Genomic DNA, 18,477 nt, shown 5'->3' with positions numbered 1-18,477 from the left:
CTTTATTTTTTATTTTTTTTATTTGCATGTGTACGTAATTTGATTAACACTATTTTTACAAAAAGGGCTTGAAAATGTGAATATACATTCATAGAATGAATGCTAAGTTCCATGTCATGGTCATATATGGTCAACCCTTTGAAAGTTCTTAATTTGATTCCTTAAATAATAGAGTGCAAACCCTAATGCATCCCTTATATGTAAATTTCTACTACTAAGGTTTTGGATAATCTATCTTTACCATCAAAATATGGTTTGGGATTTTGAATCTCCTTATATTTGTATCCCATCAGTCAAAATTTTGACCGTTATCCAATTCATACTCCCACTTGGGTGATTAGTTAAAAGTAATTTGGAGTTGATAAAAGCTTCAATTTGTTTATCCATCGGAGTAAATTATTCTTCCAACTACACCAAATTTGTCATCAGCACTGATAGGCTTACACGACAATTATTGGTTGAAATGTGTGAATGCATCGGATCTAGGATTGGGCTTCCTCATTCACCATGTTTAGGGCTATGCCACTTATTTTCTTCCTCATCATTAGACAATATAAGTGAATAATACTTGCACTTTAATTTCAAAGATTTTAAAGCTTTTTATTACCACAAAAAAAAAAAAAGGAAAAATACTTTCAACTTGATACATAGAGAGAGGGGGATCATGCTACACTTTCAGCTCTAAGTTCCCTTGTATATCTACCCTTTTAATTTCCATCCAAAAAGGAAGAAAAACCATAGAAGCTTAGCCAATAACCAATTAAACATGCACCAACTAATACACATTGGAAAAATTCTCATATACCCATATACCCATATATTAAGAATGCGTTTAGAAGTGATTTTAGAAAGTGTTTTTAGCATTTTTAATACTTAAAAATTTCATTTTTCAAATATTAGAAAGGCTAAAAAACACTTTCTCAATCACCACACCAAAGGCAATCTAAGCTTGCATAGGCATGTTAACTTGAGTGAGATGAACCTCTTGAGGAAGCAAATGGTACTTGATGCCAAGGCTCTCAAAAATCCTTTTCAACTCGAAAAGGAGCTCTGTTTTTCGCAGATTCTTTTCACCAAAATTTTGATGGTTCATCGTATGCGTAACACACAAACACATCTTCAGCTTGTTCATGTTTTCAATCTCCTTCACTATCACTGTGTGCTTCTGGTTCCAATACTTTGGCTTGCCCTCAATGTACCTGTGGTCAACATGTAATACCATCCATCATCTTTTTCCAAAGAAAACAATCTTCTGCATATGCATACGGCATACCGCAGAGTGATGGCTAGTGCTTGAAATCTCGGCTTTTCGCTAGGAAAACTTTGTCCAATTTTCATGAAAACTACCCAAAATGCTAATGGGGTTTTTTGACTCAGTCTTGATGTTGAAAACTAGATCAAGTGACATGAATAACATAGTGAATAATAGTCCAAAAAGCTGGCTATATACATACTATAATGAAAGCTTAGACCTAGGTGGAATGACAAAAAACATAGCGAGTTAGGGTGTAGTTGTGATAACATTTCATTTTCTACTTTAGTTAGAAGCTGAAGTCAAAGTAAAAAATTATATTTTCAAACCACTGGTAGTGTGAAAATTTTCATCCTAGCTCTCTAGACATAATTTTCAATATGAATTTCCTAGCTCTCTAGATGCTTAAATTTGAAGAAAAACATTGAGGATAAAGGAAGAAAAGCTTACGTTTGTATAGCCTTCTTAAGATTATTAATGGTGTCCAAAGGAGTGGAGAAATCAATGACGAAATCAATCATATCAGCCATGTCGGGACTTCTTCTGAAATTGCTAATGGGCTTGGTGAGAAGAACCGAGTTGGGAAAATATATCTTCTCACTATCAAATCGGAGAAACACCGTCGACAAAATGTTCATCTCTTCTACAATCATCTGCACACACCAAGAAAACCACTACTTTACATCTTCCAAAGAGTTCATACTTAAGACCCCATCTGTTTTTTGCCCTCCATTTCTATCATGGAAACTTTTCAGGGAAAAGGAGAATTAGTCAGAACAATAGAATTTAAAATTTCTTTCTATTTATCTTGGCCATGTTTGGTTTCAAAAAGTTTGAGGAAATATGTCAAAGAAACAAGATAGAGAGAAAAAAATAGAAAGGAAAAAGCGAAGATAAAAAAAATTTTAAGTTTTTTTTTTCCTTGGTATTTTTCGAGAATCAAATATAGTCCTAATTTTTCTTTTCCCCGTTACTTTGCGAGATCCAAATATGAAAGCCTAGAGAACAACTGACCTGAACACCATCGATAACACAACGATCACCAACGTCGAATGGATGCATGACAAAGACGAAAATGATGGATTCGAAGACGGTTTTGCAACTGTTTTGGAAGACAAAACCCGCGAGGAGCAGCTGGGAAGTAACCACAAGTATGACTTTGCTGGTTGCCAAGCCCATTACCAGAAGAGATACCACTACTATTACTACTATCACAATTGCACTCGCTATCTTGTGAAGTTGGTGGACTGCAGTCTTTGTATCATTCAGAGAATGAGCTAAAGATTTCCTCTCTACGTATGCTTGTACCTGCAGGTAATATGATTATTAAATATACAACTTTCAATTGAATTAATATTTTGGTTGCAGAGAAACAATCCATTTTAAAGACCTGTTTGGGAGAAATGAAGCTTTTGAGGTACATACCACCCAATTTCTGAAAGAAGACTTGGTGATCCTTGAGGTCTCAACAGCCCCTTCAAATAGAGGTAATATGGTGCAAACCTCATCACTCGTTAAGAATCTCAGTAGGTCTTCCTCTTCTATGAATCTGCAGGTTTAAATTTAAAAATTAATTAATAAAGAGAATTATTAGTTTTCATGCAAAAATAAAAAATAAAAATAAAATTGTAATTGAAATTGAAATACACTGTGAAAAACCTTATTAAAATCAATACTCGGAAGAGCCGAGGCCCAGCACACCAGGCCCAACCTCATCTGCCTTTCTTCCTCCTAATAGTGTATGGTAGAAGTACTAATTAAATTATACTTTTATTATTAATATTCAATAAATAAATAAATAAAAGTTATTTGATTAAAAGGGTTTATGAAAACTCGATTTTTGAAATTTAACCCTTTCATTTTTTTTTGTCTCATTCTGCTAAAAATATCTTCGCTATTTTCTTGTAAAAATACATTTTAAAAAAAAATTACATGTAAATATTTGAAATGATAAAGGAAATTTATGTCAAAAATAGGTTATTTTTCAAGTAAAAACACGAGAATAGTTAGATTCATAATTTGGGTATCATTTCATCCATTTTAACTAAATATTTCAATAAAAAATTATAAAAAAAAAACATAAAATATCACTAAAATTATTTTTAAAATAATTCAATAAAAAAATATAATAGCATATATAAAATGTATGGAGTTACCTTATATTATAAAAAATGATTTTAAAATCTCAATTTTTTTAATAACTTTTAAAAATCATTATTTTTTGAAGATAAATCTCAAAGAAATTTTACATTTTAAATGTGATTTATTAATTTTATTTATTTTAAATAAAAAAAATTTGAGAAATATAATCAAGCTAGCACTAAAATGTTAAATGGTCTAACCATGTAATCCAACATTAAAGCCTACTCTGACTGTCAACCACCTAATCCAACATTAAAGTCATGCTAATCCAAGCCTAGCTACCTTCGAATATGCGTCCATCCTAATTAAAGTTGATTGAAAGGGGTAGGCAAAAGTGAAAGGAAACAACCCCACCACCCTCGTTTCTTCTTCACCAAAATCACTCTTCCCATGTCCAAAAACCACACGTTACTGCTATTGGTATTAACGAGGGTTACAATTATTGCCACCAATCTTGATTTGGATGGAGGGTCCAATCCAAATCCGAGGCCTAAAAATGGTTAGGGAAAAGTGAAGCCAAACCGCCCCACCTTCACCCTCATGAAGAAAAAGTCACTAATGTCAAATCCACTCTAAATTATTGCTTTTGGCATTATCTCAAATGATTTTCATAAAATTTAGTCTTAATTACATTAAAAAAAAAAAAAATGGATGGTATTTTTATTTGAAATATTTTTATTATAAGTGTTTTTTTTAGAATGTTACTAAAAAAATCATCTCTCAATTATTTTTTTAGAAAATATAAGTGACTTTTTCAGATTTTTAAAAGTGTGTCTTGAATTTTATCAAATATCTATTATTTTTTTTAAAAATATCTTTTAAATAAAAAACACTTCCTAAAATCATTATCATACAAAAAATGAATTTGACAATAATTTTAAAAAATGTTTTTTACTTCTTATACTTAAAAAAATAAATTTTTTTAAATATTTAAAAAACTAAAAATATTTCATAAAATCAATATCAAATATATTCGAAATGATTCAATAATCACTGATCATTGTATTAACAAATAATAAAAGAGTAACAAAAATTACATACTGTTTCTAAAATTATACTATACCTCTGTCAATGTTGTCAATTTATTTTTTATATATATAATAGAATTTTAGGTAAATTAGAGATTTAAAAAAAAAGAGATAATTAAAATTAATTTTGATAAATATTTTTTAAAAGAATTTATCCCTAGGAAGAAGATAGACAATAAGGCAGAGCCTATGCCATAAACGTCATAAAATTCGATAGATTGGGCAAATGTCCCGTGGATGAAAAGGACGACCACCTTTTTGGAGCCTCATTTTCACTGTATGTGAGAGAGAAAAGGATGGTTGAATGGGTGGTCATTTCAGAAAGTGGCTCATGCAGTGTCCTATTAAATAGCCTCTGACTCTCTAGTCTCTACTAAAAGGACAGATGGGTCCATTTAAGATGTTTTGGTTGGTTCATCATGGTACAATTAAATTTGTGCACTTTTTCAATAATGAATTATACTATTTATAAATTATTAAATTTCTTATTAACAAAAACAAAAATAATTTCATTCTTCAATATTTCTTATTTTAAAAAATAGAGAATTAAATATTCAAATTAAATTTGGATGGTTTAAGGAAAAAATAAAATTTAACATGGGTTATTAGAGACCTACTATAAAAATGTCTATAAGTAATACTTCAATAATTATCGTAAAATGTATAATTTTAAGAATTGGTATATTAATTATCACAAATAATGGATTCTTAAACTATATATATATAGTTTTATTATATTGTTAATAAAAGATATTTGAAGTTATCTCATTATCTAAATATTTATAATAATCATTATATTTATAAGAAAATAAATAAAATAATGTATCATTTAACTAAGAATTGTATTTATAAGTGATCAAAAGTTTTTATAAAATTTTAATCAACTTTGTAAGTATTTTATGTGATAATCTCCTTTCACAATAGAAAAATCATTTGTCAAGTACTATTCAAAATTGATAATTTTTGTTTTTTTTTTTTACAATAGAGAAAAAATATAATAGTTTAATTTTTTTATAGATATTTCAAAATCAATCATAAGGTTTAAAAATGTGATATTAATTCTTAAAATAGATTTGAAAATGACCTAAGAAAAAATCCTAATTAAAAAGAAGCTGAATTTTCAGCTAAAGTAGGTGGATAGAATTAAAGGAAGAGGACAAAAACCGTGGTCCCGGACATTGCATCAATGCTTTGTCAGAGCTTCTGAAAACCCACTCAATTCTGTTCTACCCGTTTAGGATCACAAGGCATGGCTGAATTTGAATTTTAAAAATAAATAAAATTTATTAATTTAATTGAATTGAATTAGTGGATTTTTATTTTTTTTTCTTTCTTTTTGAAGTAAAATTTTGTTTGATATCTTAGCACGTAAATCAAAATTTATGAAAGCAGGGAAGAAATTGGAAGAGAAAGTAAAGGAACTGACTTGGCATGAGGCTTGGCCACATTCTTGAATATCCTTTGAGCGGATGTTCTGGCTTCCCATTCGCTGGTGATCTCCGACTCCGCCTTCCCAAAATCATCCACCGTCCTCGATATCGTCGACAGCCCCGACGACCTCACGTAGCTCACCAGCCGCTTCACGCTCCACGCCGACGCCCTTCTGCTCAGCCTCCTCAGCTTCTTCATGTCTATTTTCCTCGACGACTTTGTCTGGGTTACCGTCTTCGGCGGCCCATCCCTCAGTTTCGCCGGCAATGACTGGGACGCCATCAGCACCCGCCGCTTCGGCCTATCCCGCTCCTCCTCGTCCAGCGGCGGACCCGAGAGCGCCTCCAGCACGTAGTGGTGGAACACGCTCTCCTTCATCCGATCAAAGAAGGTCGCGACGTGGAAGGAGGAGGCCAGCACCTTGACCATTACGATCTTTAGGAGCCAGATGGTGGCCGCGATCAGCACCGCCACCAGTGCCCTGAAGGCCTTCTGTAAGACCTTGTTGTGCTTGTGGACGTTGGGGAACATGATCATCCACGCCAGCAACACCAGGCCCAGCCACACGCAGTTCTGGAAGCTCTTCCGGAGGCCATAGACGAAATACAGAACCTTTTCTCGGAGCATGAAGTTGCGCTCGATGATGAAGACCAGGAACCCCACCACCCAACCGGAGACGAGGCGGCCGCAGAAAAGCAGCATCACCATGAGGCACCATTTCCATATCTTCAACCCCCATTTCACCTCATCCTTCAGAGACTTGAGGGTGAGAGAGCAAATCAAACCGGTCATGATCGTGCAGAACAGCACCCACTCGATCAAGGCTCTTCGGTTGATCCTCCTCCTCTTCCTAGCTTGCTCGCGATACTTGCCATCTTCTTCGTCTTCCTTGTCTACATCATCAAACCACTCATCATCGTCATCCGACGATGAGTCCTCGTAGGGGTTTAAGGGTTCGAGCTCTTCAGACTTTGGTGGGATCGGGTAGTTGGTCTCGGCGAACCGGGCTTTGGGTTTAGGGTAGTTGAGACGCCGGAGAGTGGTTGGAGGCGCTTTGGGCTGGTCTATCACCACCACAACTTGGTCTGGGGGCTGCTTCTGATCCTCCATGAGAGCGAAAGCGAAAAAGCAAAGAGATAGGGGGTTGTGACTTGTGAGTGGGAATATGGAGTGAAGAGTATGTGTGTATAAAACGTCGAACAGTCTGCTATGGGCAGTACAAACAAACAAGTGAAGGCTAGAATTCAACCTTCTTTTGATCTAGCTTTTCTCCTTTGTTTTCAGATGCATCTATCAATCGCACTGTGTGTAGTACCTTTATACCGCTGAATGACCATGACCTCATGATGACAATTCCCACATGCCTGCCGTTGCATCATGGCTTATGTTAAAAAAGTAATTTTTTTTAATTTCTTCAATTATATTTTGAGTATTTTAAGCAAAGGATTATGATTAATAGTCAATATCCATCCAATCCAATGAGGCAAAGACTACAAAAATGCGAGAGGGGTGCGTGAAAGCAAGTGAGGCACCGTCTCGATCAGGGGTTTAAAGGCAATTTAATTCCAGCTGGGTCTTAATATTTGACCAACATTAGCTACGTGGAAAGTCATTGAAATGAGCTTTTAAATAGTTGAAAGATAAAAAATTAGAATCTACTCGTTAAACACATTTCCTAACAAATGAAGGGACAAGAGGTGGTTGGGAATCAATGAAAATTCTAGGAAAGCAAAAATAACTCATCATTTATTTGTTTTCAATAATGCTCTATAATAATAATTCCCTCCTTAACTATTCCAAGATACTGTGGAAGCCACCCTCTGATGATGATGATGTGTCATGAACATACTCCAACAGAAAAAAAATCATTAAGTGCTTGATGGTGAAAAGACGAACTTCCCTGCCCAAGATGCAGTAAGTACATTTTGGCCCTTCCATTGCATCATCTTTACTTCTTTACCTTGAGAAAAATGTAGAAAATAATTTGGCAAACTTCTTCACCACATATTTGTTTGTTCATTTCCATATTCATTTTCTAATTTGTAGTAGTTTGCCAATACTCTTGTCTATTTCTTCACTTCGATATAAGGGTGCATGTTAAGAAGAGTGTTAAAAAGAACATGATATATATTATATATCAAAATCTTTCGGTTTTAAACTTTTAAAAAAATTGGTAATTTAATAATTTAAACATCAAAGTTTCAAATCGAAATTCGAGTTTATTAAAGGAGAGTTGTCATATAACGAGTTTATTAAAGGAGAGTTGTCATATAACACTGAGTCCCAAGATATGTAACGATGTGTAATTAATTAATCGTGCCATAATATAGTTTATATACCATAAATTAAATACATGACACATAATGGACAATTTTAAAATGAAATATCAACTCTTAATCCTTGCCTCCTTGTTTGTGAGGTATTTTGGTTAAAACGTTGTGGGAAAGTGATTCCATTAATAAACATTTTTTAAGATAATTGCTTAATGTTTAGATGTAAATAAAAAATGTACTTTAAATAGTTTTTTTATATTATATTATATAAAAAAATAATTTTTAGAATAATCACTTATTATGTAATTATTCATAAATTACTTCATGGATTCTCCATATTTATAAAATTAATTATCAAAAAATTATAAAACAAATAAAATACGTTTAAATATTAAAAAAATCAATTTTTTTAAATTACTATTAAATAAACTTTAATCATTCTTATATTATTACATGGGAGACAAAAAAAACCCTTTGTTTAACATGGATAAAAAAAAAATCAATCATTCAAATTTATATTGCTTCAATTGATTCGATGGGATAATAATTTAAATAATTTAAAGTAAAAACAAATAAAAATATTTTTATTATCTCAGTAAAATTTGTATTTGTTATATTTAACTAATTCATTTATGGTTAAAATGAATTAAATAGTGTGATTTTTTATTTTTTATTTTTTATTTTTGAACTTATAAAATGAACAAATCATCAAGATAAACAAATTTTTAAAAAAATTAGATTAAAGTATACTTATGAGTGCGCTTAGGTGGACCCCAAACCTATCTGTACATACTCGTAGGTGAAACCATAAAGCTGGTGTATTGCGAGAAACGAGGTTTATTTTATTTTATTTTGAGTCAAAGCCTCCAAATAATAAATTCATTTACCAACGGGGCCACGTGACATGCTCCCCTCGTGATTTCATTCACATAAATAAATGTAGAACATGTAAATAATATGAATTTTATTCTGTAACCTTTCAAAAGTAAAAGGATGAGGTGGCCTTTATTATTTTACCTAATAAAAAAAAGTAAAATATTTTCATTTTTTTATTCAATTAAAACCAATATATTAATAATAATCAATATAATTAAATTTAAATTTATTTTAATTTTAAATTATGTATTTCGTGACTTTTAATTAAATATTTTATTTAATTAAAAAACAAATATCATATAAATAAAAAGCATTTTTTTTATCTTTTTAGAAGATGTGAACGCATTGAAGTGTAAACACATGCTTTGTTCTGAGTTGTTAGTTGGTGCACATGCCACACTACCTTGTGCTCCACGAGGTGGTGTTTTTTTTTTACATTTTTTAATTTATTAGTTTCCAACATAACTTTTTTATGAGGTATGATCGTATATAATAAAGTGGAGACGTCATCCTCTACCGAGTCCCAACCTATTTATCATAATATCAATACCATATTATATATGAATTTAGTTTCAAAAGATAATTGATAAAACATTAGACATTAAAAGGAACATAAAATACTACGGTTTGTTTCACATCCGTCTTCGAAAACGATTTTTTCTTTTTTCTTTTTTTTTTTTAGTATAAAAATTAAAACTATTTTTTAATTTGGAAAACTAGTTTTGATTCAATTTTAGCATAAAATAGTTTTTTAGATTAATTTTAAGGTATGTTTGGTAAGGGAACAAGAAATGAAAATAAATAAGAATGGATTTAGTAATTCAAATTTTTGTGTTTGGATACATGTAAGAATATGACATTTGAATGATTACTTGGTTTTATTTCAATGTTAAAGTAAAAATGTAAATGAAAATGAAAATGAAAAAAAATATTAATAATATTTGTATATCTAGTTTAAAATATATTTTTTTTATTAAATAACAAAAACCTATTTGAGTGTGTGATTTAAAAAATAAAATTAATTTTAAAAATTTATGCCATTATTTGGTTATTATTATTAAAAAACAAAATAAATTTTGTTTTAAGTAATTGAAATTCCCAAAAACACATAACTATTTTGAAAATGAATTTTTTTGAGTATTTTTTTCGAAAACTCTTCAAAATTGACTATAATTTCCATTCTTTATTTGAGCATTTGTAGAATTATAATATTGAATGAGCATCTTGTATGGATGTGTGAACCCGTTTTTGTTTTGAAATTGTGAACAACTTAAAAGTCTTTTTTAAAAAAAAAACTTTAATGTGTGTTTGTTTACAGGTGGATGAGCATATTAATTATCTGTATGAACCATCCTTCTCATACATGACTATTATAAGAAGGGTTGATACTGACTATTAATATCCTCCTATTCACATGATTTCCTATAATCCTGGATCAATGATTCTCAACTTCGAGGTGTTGTAGGTCGCTCATTAGGTTTCAAATTTCTGCATTCACATTTTTGGTTCTCACTATACCTTTTATTTATTCATTTATTTATTCAATTGGATGATGTTACAATTTTTTATTTTAAAATTAAAAAAGAAAAAAAGAAGAAAAAAAAATGGGTTTTGACTTACTATTTTGAAAAAAAAAAATCCAATTTTTATAAATAAGTTTTATTTTCATCTATTTAAAAATATATGTATTTTTTCATAAGCTAAATAATTATTTTTGAATAATTATTTGATGAATTCAAGTAAATAATGAATTCAAGAAGAAAAAGAAGTGAATTGAGAAAAATATAAGACATAAAAAGCTGCTCAAAAGTTCTATTTGCAATATTATGACTTTTTGCTTGCTATATATGATTTAAAATTTATTTATTTAAGATTGTATAAAATTTCTTTTGAAATAAACACTTTAGGGAAAGTCCAAAATAAAGTATAAAGAATGATGCCTCGGGAAATGCATGGTAGAGAGAGTTGGCCTAAGAACACCACGTCTCATACACTTGTATGCACATTGTTTATTATAATAATTATTTGTAAATTTTAAAACCAAAATCCCCATTATTAAATTATTCTATATTTATTTATGTGGAAAAAAAAAAATCATGGAAGAGGCGCTTAGCCACCTCAAATGGGCCTGTCTTGCGTATATTATTTTATTTTGGGGCTTTCATTTACAATAAATAAATGGTAAGTTGAGTTGGAAGAGCAGCTTCCTAGTCGCAAATATGAAGTCTATATAATTGATGCTGTTTTATATGATAAACCAGTGAATTTTGTTATAATTTATTATTTCAACATAAATGTTGATACTGAGTCAATTGAGGATGGATTCTTCCCCTAGATGTGGCAGTGAAAGTTCTCGTTTCGGTGCTGGAATCTGGGCTTTCTGCTTCCCTGCACAAAAATGTCTGGACGGGTTGTCCAGACACACCCTCAAAAGCCCAAATCAGACTTTGGGAATGAATAGAAACCCTAAGAGAGAGAGAGAGAGAGGGAGAGAGAGAAAGAGAGTAAGTGAGAGAGCTCACAGCGTCCTCTCCTTTTGTGTGTCGTTTCGGTAAGGTTTTTATAGTGTTCAAAGGTGAAGGACACAGTAATGTTGTGTTGTCCTTTGACTCAATGCTGTAATGATGATTGTGCAGTAGCGACAAGGCAATCATCACAAACTACAAGGCGGCTGACGGTTGCGTTAGACGACACGTCATGATGCCACTATCATCCCTTTAATCCCGTTGACAATCTAGGACTGGACAAGCCGGTCCACTAATGTAGATGTAAGGATGGGAAGAATCCCATCAGTCATTTCGATGTCAGATAACCATCATCTTGCATATCAAAGAGGATTTGGGACTGTCAGGGATATATGGTCTACTTGGTGGCGCAAATGGTCTGGACAGGATGTTTTCGGATGCCTTGAAGGTTGTTCGGGCAGTGGTGAAAGAAGTGACACGTGGTCGAGCTAGGACGATGCCATGTGGACAAACGCGTGGAAGCACTCATGGGTGGACACGTGGGGTATGACCCCCCACAATAAATACTTTTATTAATCTAAAATATTTTAAATAAATTTATTTTTTATTTTCTTTCGTGAATTATTTATTTTATAAGTTTAAAAAATATAATATTTAATTCATTTTAACTAACCTATGTAGTAATAATAAATTAATAATATCTCTTATTTGATTTTACTTTTAAATTATTTAGCATAATGCAAACATAATAGGAAATGAATATATATTTTTTTTTATTCTATTCTATATTTAAAACTGTATACACGACATCCTCTTTATAGAGGATTTTTCTCAACACAAAAATAGGAAACAACTTAACAACCTAACAATATACAGTTGTAAAACAGATTACAAAAAAATAAATCTCATAATACCTTGTACATTTAAATCTCCTAATATCTTGTTAATTATCTAAGCCAATCCTATCTTTTCCAACACTCCTCCTTAAGCTGGCTTAAAGATATCTTCCATAGCCATCTTGCCAATTAGTCTATCAAACTGCTTTATAGGAATTCCTTTTGTAAGCACATCAACCACTTGCTCAGTAGTAGGAATATACGACATACATATCGGTCCGTTCTCGAGTTTTTCCTTAATAAAGTGTTTGTCTACCTCCACATGCTTCGTTCGGTTGTGAAGTACTGGATTATGAGCTATTAAAATAGCTGCTTTGTTGTCACAGTACAATTTCATTGGTAGGGTACTTGAGATCTTCAATTCTTCCAATAGTTGTCTAATCCATAACACCTCACAAATTCCAAGAGCAACTGATTTGAACTCAACCTCTGCACTACTCCTAGCCACCACATTCTGTTTTTTGCTTCGCCAAGTGAAAAGGTTACCTCCAACAAAGGTGCAATAACCAGAGGTTGAATGCCTATCTACTACACTTTCAACCTAATCTGCATCTATAAATGCTTCAACCTGTAGGTGCCCACAATCTTTAAGCAGTAAACCCCTTCCAAGTGACCCTTTTAGATATCTAAGGATTCTATAAACAACATCAAAGTGTTGTTGGCTAAGTGCATGCATGAACTGGCTCACCATGCTTACTGCAAAAGCAATATCCGGATGCATATGTGATAAGTAAATCAGCCTCCTAACTAGCCTTTGATACTGTTCTTTGTCCTTCACTTCATCATCTTTGGAGGGCAACAATTTTATGTTGGGTTCAATAGGTGTCTCGGCTAGTTTACAACCTAGTTGTCCTATTTCACCAAGTAAATCAAGGACATATTTACGTTGGTTTACAAATATACCTTATTTGGATCTAGCAAACTCCATTCTAAGGAAGTACTTTAAGGCTCCCAAATCCTTGATTTCAAATTCTGCTACAAGTCTTCTTTGTCACTGCTAGTCAAAACTATATCATCCACATAAACAATAAGAATAGCAATCTTACCATCTTTACTGTGTTTGTAGAACATAGTATGGTCAGCTTGGTTTTGACAATAGCCACAATTCTTTACAACTTTTCCAAATCTCTCAAACCAAGCTCTAGTAGATTGTTTGAGACCATATAGAGATTTTTTAAATTTGCAAACTTTGTTTGATCCAAGCTTCTCCTTGAATCCAGGTGGTAGGTTCATAAATACTTCCTCTTCCAGATCACCATTTAGGAAGGCATTCTTTATGTCTAACTGGTGTAAAGGCCAATTGAAATTTACAGCCAAAGATAACAAAATTCTGATTGAGTTTATCTTGGCTATAGGAGCAAAAGTTTCCTAGTAATCAATACCATAGGTTTGAGTAAATCCTTTTGCTACTAGTCTCGCCTTGTATCTTTCTATGCTCCCATCGGCTTTACATTTCACAATAAAGACCCACTTACAACCTACAATTCTTTTCTCCTTAGGTAAATCCACTAGCTCCCAAGTACCACTTCTTTTAAGAGCATTCATCTCCTCCATCACTGCTACTTTCCAATTTGGATCATCAAGGGCTTCTTGAATGTTTCTTGGAACCAATATGTGTGAGATTTTTTAGCTAAAGGTTTTATGAGTTTTATAGAGTTTTTTATAGGATAGATATTTGGCAATGAGATATTTAGTGTAGGTTCGTGTACCTTTTCTAAGGGCTATAGGAATATCAAGGTCTAAAGAAGAAATGAAAGGAATTGAAAGTAGGTTAGGAGTAGGACTACATGTGATATCGGGGCTTCAATTCCCGAAGGTCGAGATTGGTCATTACCAAGAGGAATAGGTTGACTTTGACTCTTTTAATAAGTCTTTCTCTGAGTATAAACCAGACACTCAATATTTGGTTGTACTAATTCTCCCCCTGTTTCAGATACAGTAATGTTTGGCACTATATGACTAGAATTTTTGTCAGTCTTATCATAGTGTTCCTCAAGATTATAAATAAGAGGTGGAGTAGTTAAAATTGTATTTGGTAATGGAGTGGGAGATAAATCCCAAAATTTTTCTTTCATTACATCATTCTCCACTTGAAGAGAATTTTTGTTAAAAAAATATTTATCTTTAATGAAAGAGACATCCATACTTACATACATTTTTTTGGTTTGGGGATTATAGCATTTATACCATTTTTTATTAGAGGCATACCCAATGAAAACACATTTTTTTGCCCTTGGATCAAGTTTAGACCGATTATGATTAGGTAGGTGAATGAAAACAATGCAGCCAAAAACTTTTAAGGGTAAGTCAGAGTACATTCTAGATAAAGAAAAGATTTTTTGAAACATTCTAGTGCTGTGCTATACTTAAGAATTATGGTAGGCATTCGGTTAATGAGATAGGAAGTTGTCAAAACAGCTCCCCCCAAAAGTATCTTGGAACATTCATGGAAAACATAATAGCACGAGCCACTTCAAGTAAATGTTTATTTTTTCTTTCAGAAATTCCATTTTGTTGAGGGGTATTCACACAAGTAGATTGATGGTGGATACCTTTTTCTTTTAAAAAACTACCTAAAAATTCATTAAAATACCTAGTTCCATTATCAATGTGAAAAATGCCAATTTTTACTTGGAACTGAGTTTCAATCATGTTATAAAAAGTTTGGAAAAGTTTTCCAACTTCTGATTTTCCCTTCATCAAATAAACCCAACATAAATGTGTATGATCATCTATGAAGGTAACAAACCATTTTTTCTAGAAATAGTTGTAATTTTTGAAGGTCTCCACACATCACTATGTATTAAATTAAATGGTTTTGAGGGAACATAAGGTTTTGGATAATAAGTAGTACGATGATTCTTAGATAAATAGAAACTTTCACAATAGAAAGATGAACAATCCAATCCTTTAAACAAAGTAGGAAACAAATGTTTAAGATATAGAAAACCAGTGTGTCCTAGTCTTAAGTGCCAAAACATTATTTGTTCATAAACAGAAAGAGAACTAACACTACTAAGGCCTTGAGCCCGTTTATTAGAGAAAACACCATCAAAGTAGTAAAGGCCATCTATCAACTTAGCACTGCCAATCTTTTTCCTTGAGTTTTGGTCTTGAAATTCATAGTGAGAATCATAGGAAAAAAACACGACAATTAGATTCTTTGGTAAGTTTACTCACAGACAAAAGATTACATGCTAGTTTTGGAACATGGAGAACATATTTAAGATCTATGTTCTCGGATAATTTTACCAAGCCTTTTCCAGCTATAAGTGAGAAACTACTATCTGCAATCCTAATTTTTTCACTGCCAGAACAAGGTGAATAAGTGTTGAACAGATTTGAAAAACTGGTCATATGGTCAGAAGCTCTAGAATCAATTATCCATGGAGTAGAATTGAAACAACATGAAAAGGCATTAGGTGCACCACTTGTTTGTGCTAGAGAAACACTAGGAATACCCAATGGAGAATTGAATTTTAGCAATTTCAGAAGGTGATCCATTTGCTCCTTGTTGAAGGGACTTGACTTTAATTCATTGATAATAGCATTGGCCTTGGGATTTGAACGTTTGCTTCTCTCTATAGGCCCTCGCTGAAAACTGGATGTTTTATTGGCAGAACCTTCAGCAACACTAAGAGCAAAACTTTCAATAGTTCCGCTATTAGATTTATTTCCCAACATTACGTGTCGACGACTTTCTTCCCTGCAAACTTCAGTAAAGACTTCGCCAATTTTAGGAAGAGGAACTTTACCAATAATCCGTTTTTTAATCTCATCAAACTCTACATTGAGTCCAACAAGAAACTTATAAATCCTATGAGCCTCCACAATCTGTTTGTAATGATTAGCATCATCAGTGGACTTCCATTCGTAGTCATTGAACAGATCCAAATCCTACCAAAGAAGCTTCAACGAACTGAAGTACTTGGTGACAGATTCTTCTCCCTGTCGAATCTCACCAAGTTTAAGGGTCAGTTCATACACTTGAGATTGATTACCCAAATCAGAGTACATTTGATTCACATTATCCCACAATTCTTTGGCCGTGGAGTAGCACATATAATTGGAGCCAATCTTCTCATTCATGGAGTTCATGAGCCATGTCATCACCATTGAATTTTCTGCATCCCAGGTTGTGTACAGAGGATCCTCCGATGCTGGTGCTACTTTGTCTCCAGTCAAGTACCCGATCTTCCCTCTCCCTCTAAGATACATGCGAACTAATTGAGACCATCTTAAAAAATTGTCACCATTGAGGCTAATGGTGGTAATCTGAACAGGATGAGATTCGGTATTATGGGTTTGGGTTGTAGGTTTAGTTGCTAGGTTGGAAGAGGAAACAAGTGGGTTTGACTCAAAAGAAACATCAGACATGGCTACTAGTTAGGAAAAGAAATATGCAGAAGAAAAAAAATCGCAAGGGTTTTTTTTGGGTGAATTAGGGTTGCTTTGATACCATGCAAATAGAATAGGAAATGAATATATATTTTTTATTCTATTCTATATTTAAAACTGTATGCATGACAACCTCTTTATAGAGACTTTTGCTCAACACAAAAATAGGAAACAACTTAACAACCTAATAATATACAGTTGTCTAACATATAACAAAAAAATAAATCTCCTAATATCTTGCTAATTATCTCAGTCGATCCCATCTTTTTCAACACATAATTTATTATTTAATATTTGAACATAAATACTTTTATTAATCTAAATTTCTTTTAAATTTATTTTTTTAAAATTTTCTTTCATGAATTATTTATTATATAAGTTAAAAATATATATTATTTAATTCATTTTAACTGACTTATATATATATTGGAAATGTGTCTCAAATTCCTATTTTGAATATGTAATTAGTTTCCTTATAGAATAAGAAAAGTTAGTAGGAATATCTCTATAAATATTATAGGTTATGAAGGGAAAAAGATATGAGACAGAGAGAGAGATGAGATAAAGATGTGAGGAAGAGCGAGAGACACTCGATGAAGTAAAGGGCTCATTAGGGTGTAATGAAAGGCACTATAAAAAAAAATAGATTTTTAACGAAAAATCTTTAGTCACGACCACAAAATATCTTGACCAAATATATTCTTTTGTCACGACTCGGACAAAATTATGACAATATGTGTGTGAGAAAAAAAAACATATTTAGTCGCGGTGATTTTATCAACCGTCACTAAAAGTATTGATGAAAGGGTATTTTAGTCACATTTATATTTGAAACCATGACTATTTGTAAATTTATGGAAGGAAATTTTGGCGCCAATAATTTTAGTCATGGTAGTTTTATCATTCGTGACAAAAAGTGTAACGAAAGGATGTTTTATATATATATATATATTGTGACTTTTAGTCATGCCGTTGATTGATCGTGACTGTATGGTAACCATAGTCACAAATTTCACATTTGACTATGACCAAATGCACAAATGTTTATTTTAAATATTTTGAACCTATGGTCACGAGGTTCACACAATCATGACCAAAGTCTATTATTTATTTTAAATGATTTTTGGGTTACCTATTATAATATTTTTAGAAAATCTTATATATATATATATATGTATGTATGTATGTATGTATATCATAGAAACTATCATTAATAGTAATAATAATAGTTCTTATTAATTATAAAAAGTTCAAAGTTATATTATTATATTTTTTAGTTAAGAAACAAATTGGTGTGTTACCTATTTTTCTTTAGTTAAAATTATTTAATATCCTTGTAATGATTAATGTTTTAATAAGAAGTAAAATAAAGTTTAATATATTAGTTTAAAAATATGATGGTTTAATTTGATATTATTTGATAAAAAGTTTAAATACAAGTGAGTTAGCAAATTAAAAAACCAATTTTGATTTTATATATGATAAATAATTCTTATTGTATTTAAAGTACCAACAAAAGTGATAACTAAATTTTACTATTAACAATTAAGATCAAAATAATCTTCATAATAGGTTTATTAATAATAGGGTTAATGATAATAGGTTTTATATTGTTAATAATAGGTTTTATATGAAGTACCTATTTTTCTTATTGTATGATTGTTAATAATAGGTTTTATATAAAGACATTAAGAATTTGATATTCAATTGATATGT

General features: G+C 31.7%; 2 protein-coding genes across 2 annotated transcripts; both read right to left on the bottom strand.

Annotated features, from left to right (window-relative positions):
- Positions 1–574: 574 nt before the first annotated feature.
- On the bottom strand, positions 575–7,290 carry LOC100260421 (mechanosensitive ion channel protein 10). The gene is made up of 5 exons (XM_002264582.4): positions 5,849–7,290; positions 2,678–2,801; positions 2,267–2,560; positions 1,703–1,905; positions 575–1,199 (listed from the first exon to the last, which is right to left on the bottom strand). The coding sequence occupies exons 1-5, from the start codon at positions 6,961–6,963 to the stop codon at positions 944–946; spliced, it is 1,992 nt and encodes a 663-aa protein (XP_002264618.1). The 5' UTR covers positions 6,964–7,290; the 3' UTR covers positions 575–943.
- Positions 7,291–16,260: 8,970 nt separating this feature from the next.
- LOC109124034 (uncharacterized) lies at positions 16,261–16,740 on the bottom strand. The gene has a single exon (XM_019225537.1). It carries the CDS (start codon positions 16,738–16,740, stop codon positions 16,261–16,263), a length of 480 nt encoding a protein of 159 aa, XP_019081082.1.
- Between the last annotated feature and the right edge of the window lie 1,737 nt (positions 16,741–18,477).

This window comes from Vitis vinifera, chromosome 15 (genome assembly GCF_030704535.1).
Source record: "Vitis vinifera cultivar Pinot Noir 40024 chromosome 15, ASM3070453v1".
Taxonomy (NCBI): domain Eukaryota; kingdom Viridiplantae; phylum Streptophyta; class Magnoliopsida; order Vitales; family Vitaceae; genus Vitis; species Vitis vinifera.
Note: the sequence above shows the minus strand (reverse complement) of the source record. Positions and strands in the feature narration are given on the sequence as shown.

Excerpts from the sequence above, each read along its gene's own strand:
- LOC109124034 (XM_019225537.1), bottom strand. The coding sequence starts at position 16,740 with ATGTCTGATGTTTCTTTTGAGTCAAACCCACTTGTTTCCTCTTCCAAC.
- LOC100260421 (XM_002264582.4), bottom strand. The coding sequence starts at position 6,963 with ATGGAGGATCAGAAGCAGCCCCCAGACCAAGTTGTGGTGGTGATAGAC. Across the intron at positions 1,906-2,266 it reads GTGTTATCGATGGTGTTCAG|ATGATTGTAGAAGAGATGAA; the intron begins GTCAGTTGTTCT and ends TGGTGTGTGCAG. Across the intron at positions 1,200-1,702 it reads CTTAAGAAGGCTATACAAAC|GTACATTGAGGGCAAGCCAA; the intron begins GTAAGCTTTTCT and ends TGTTGACCACAG.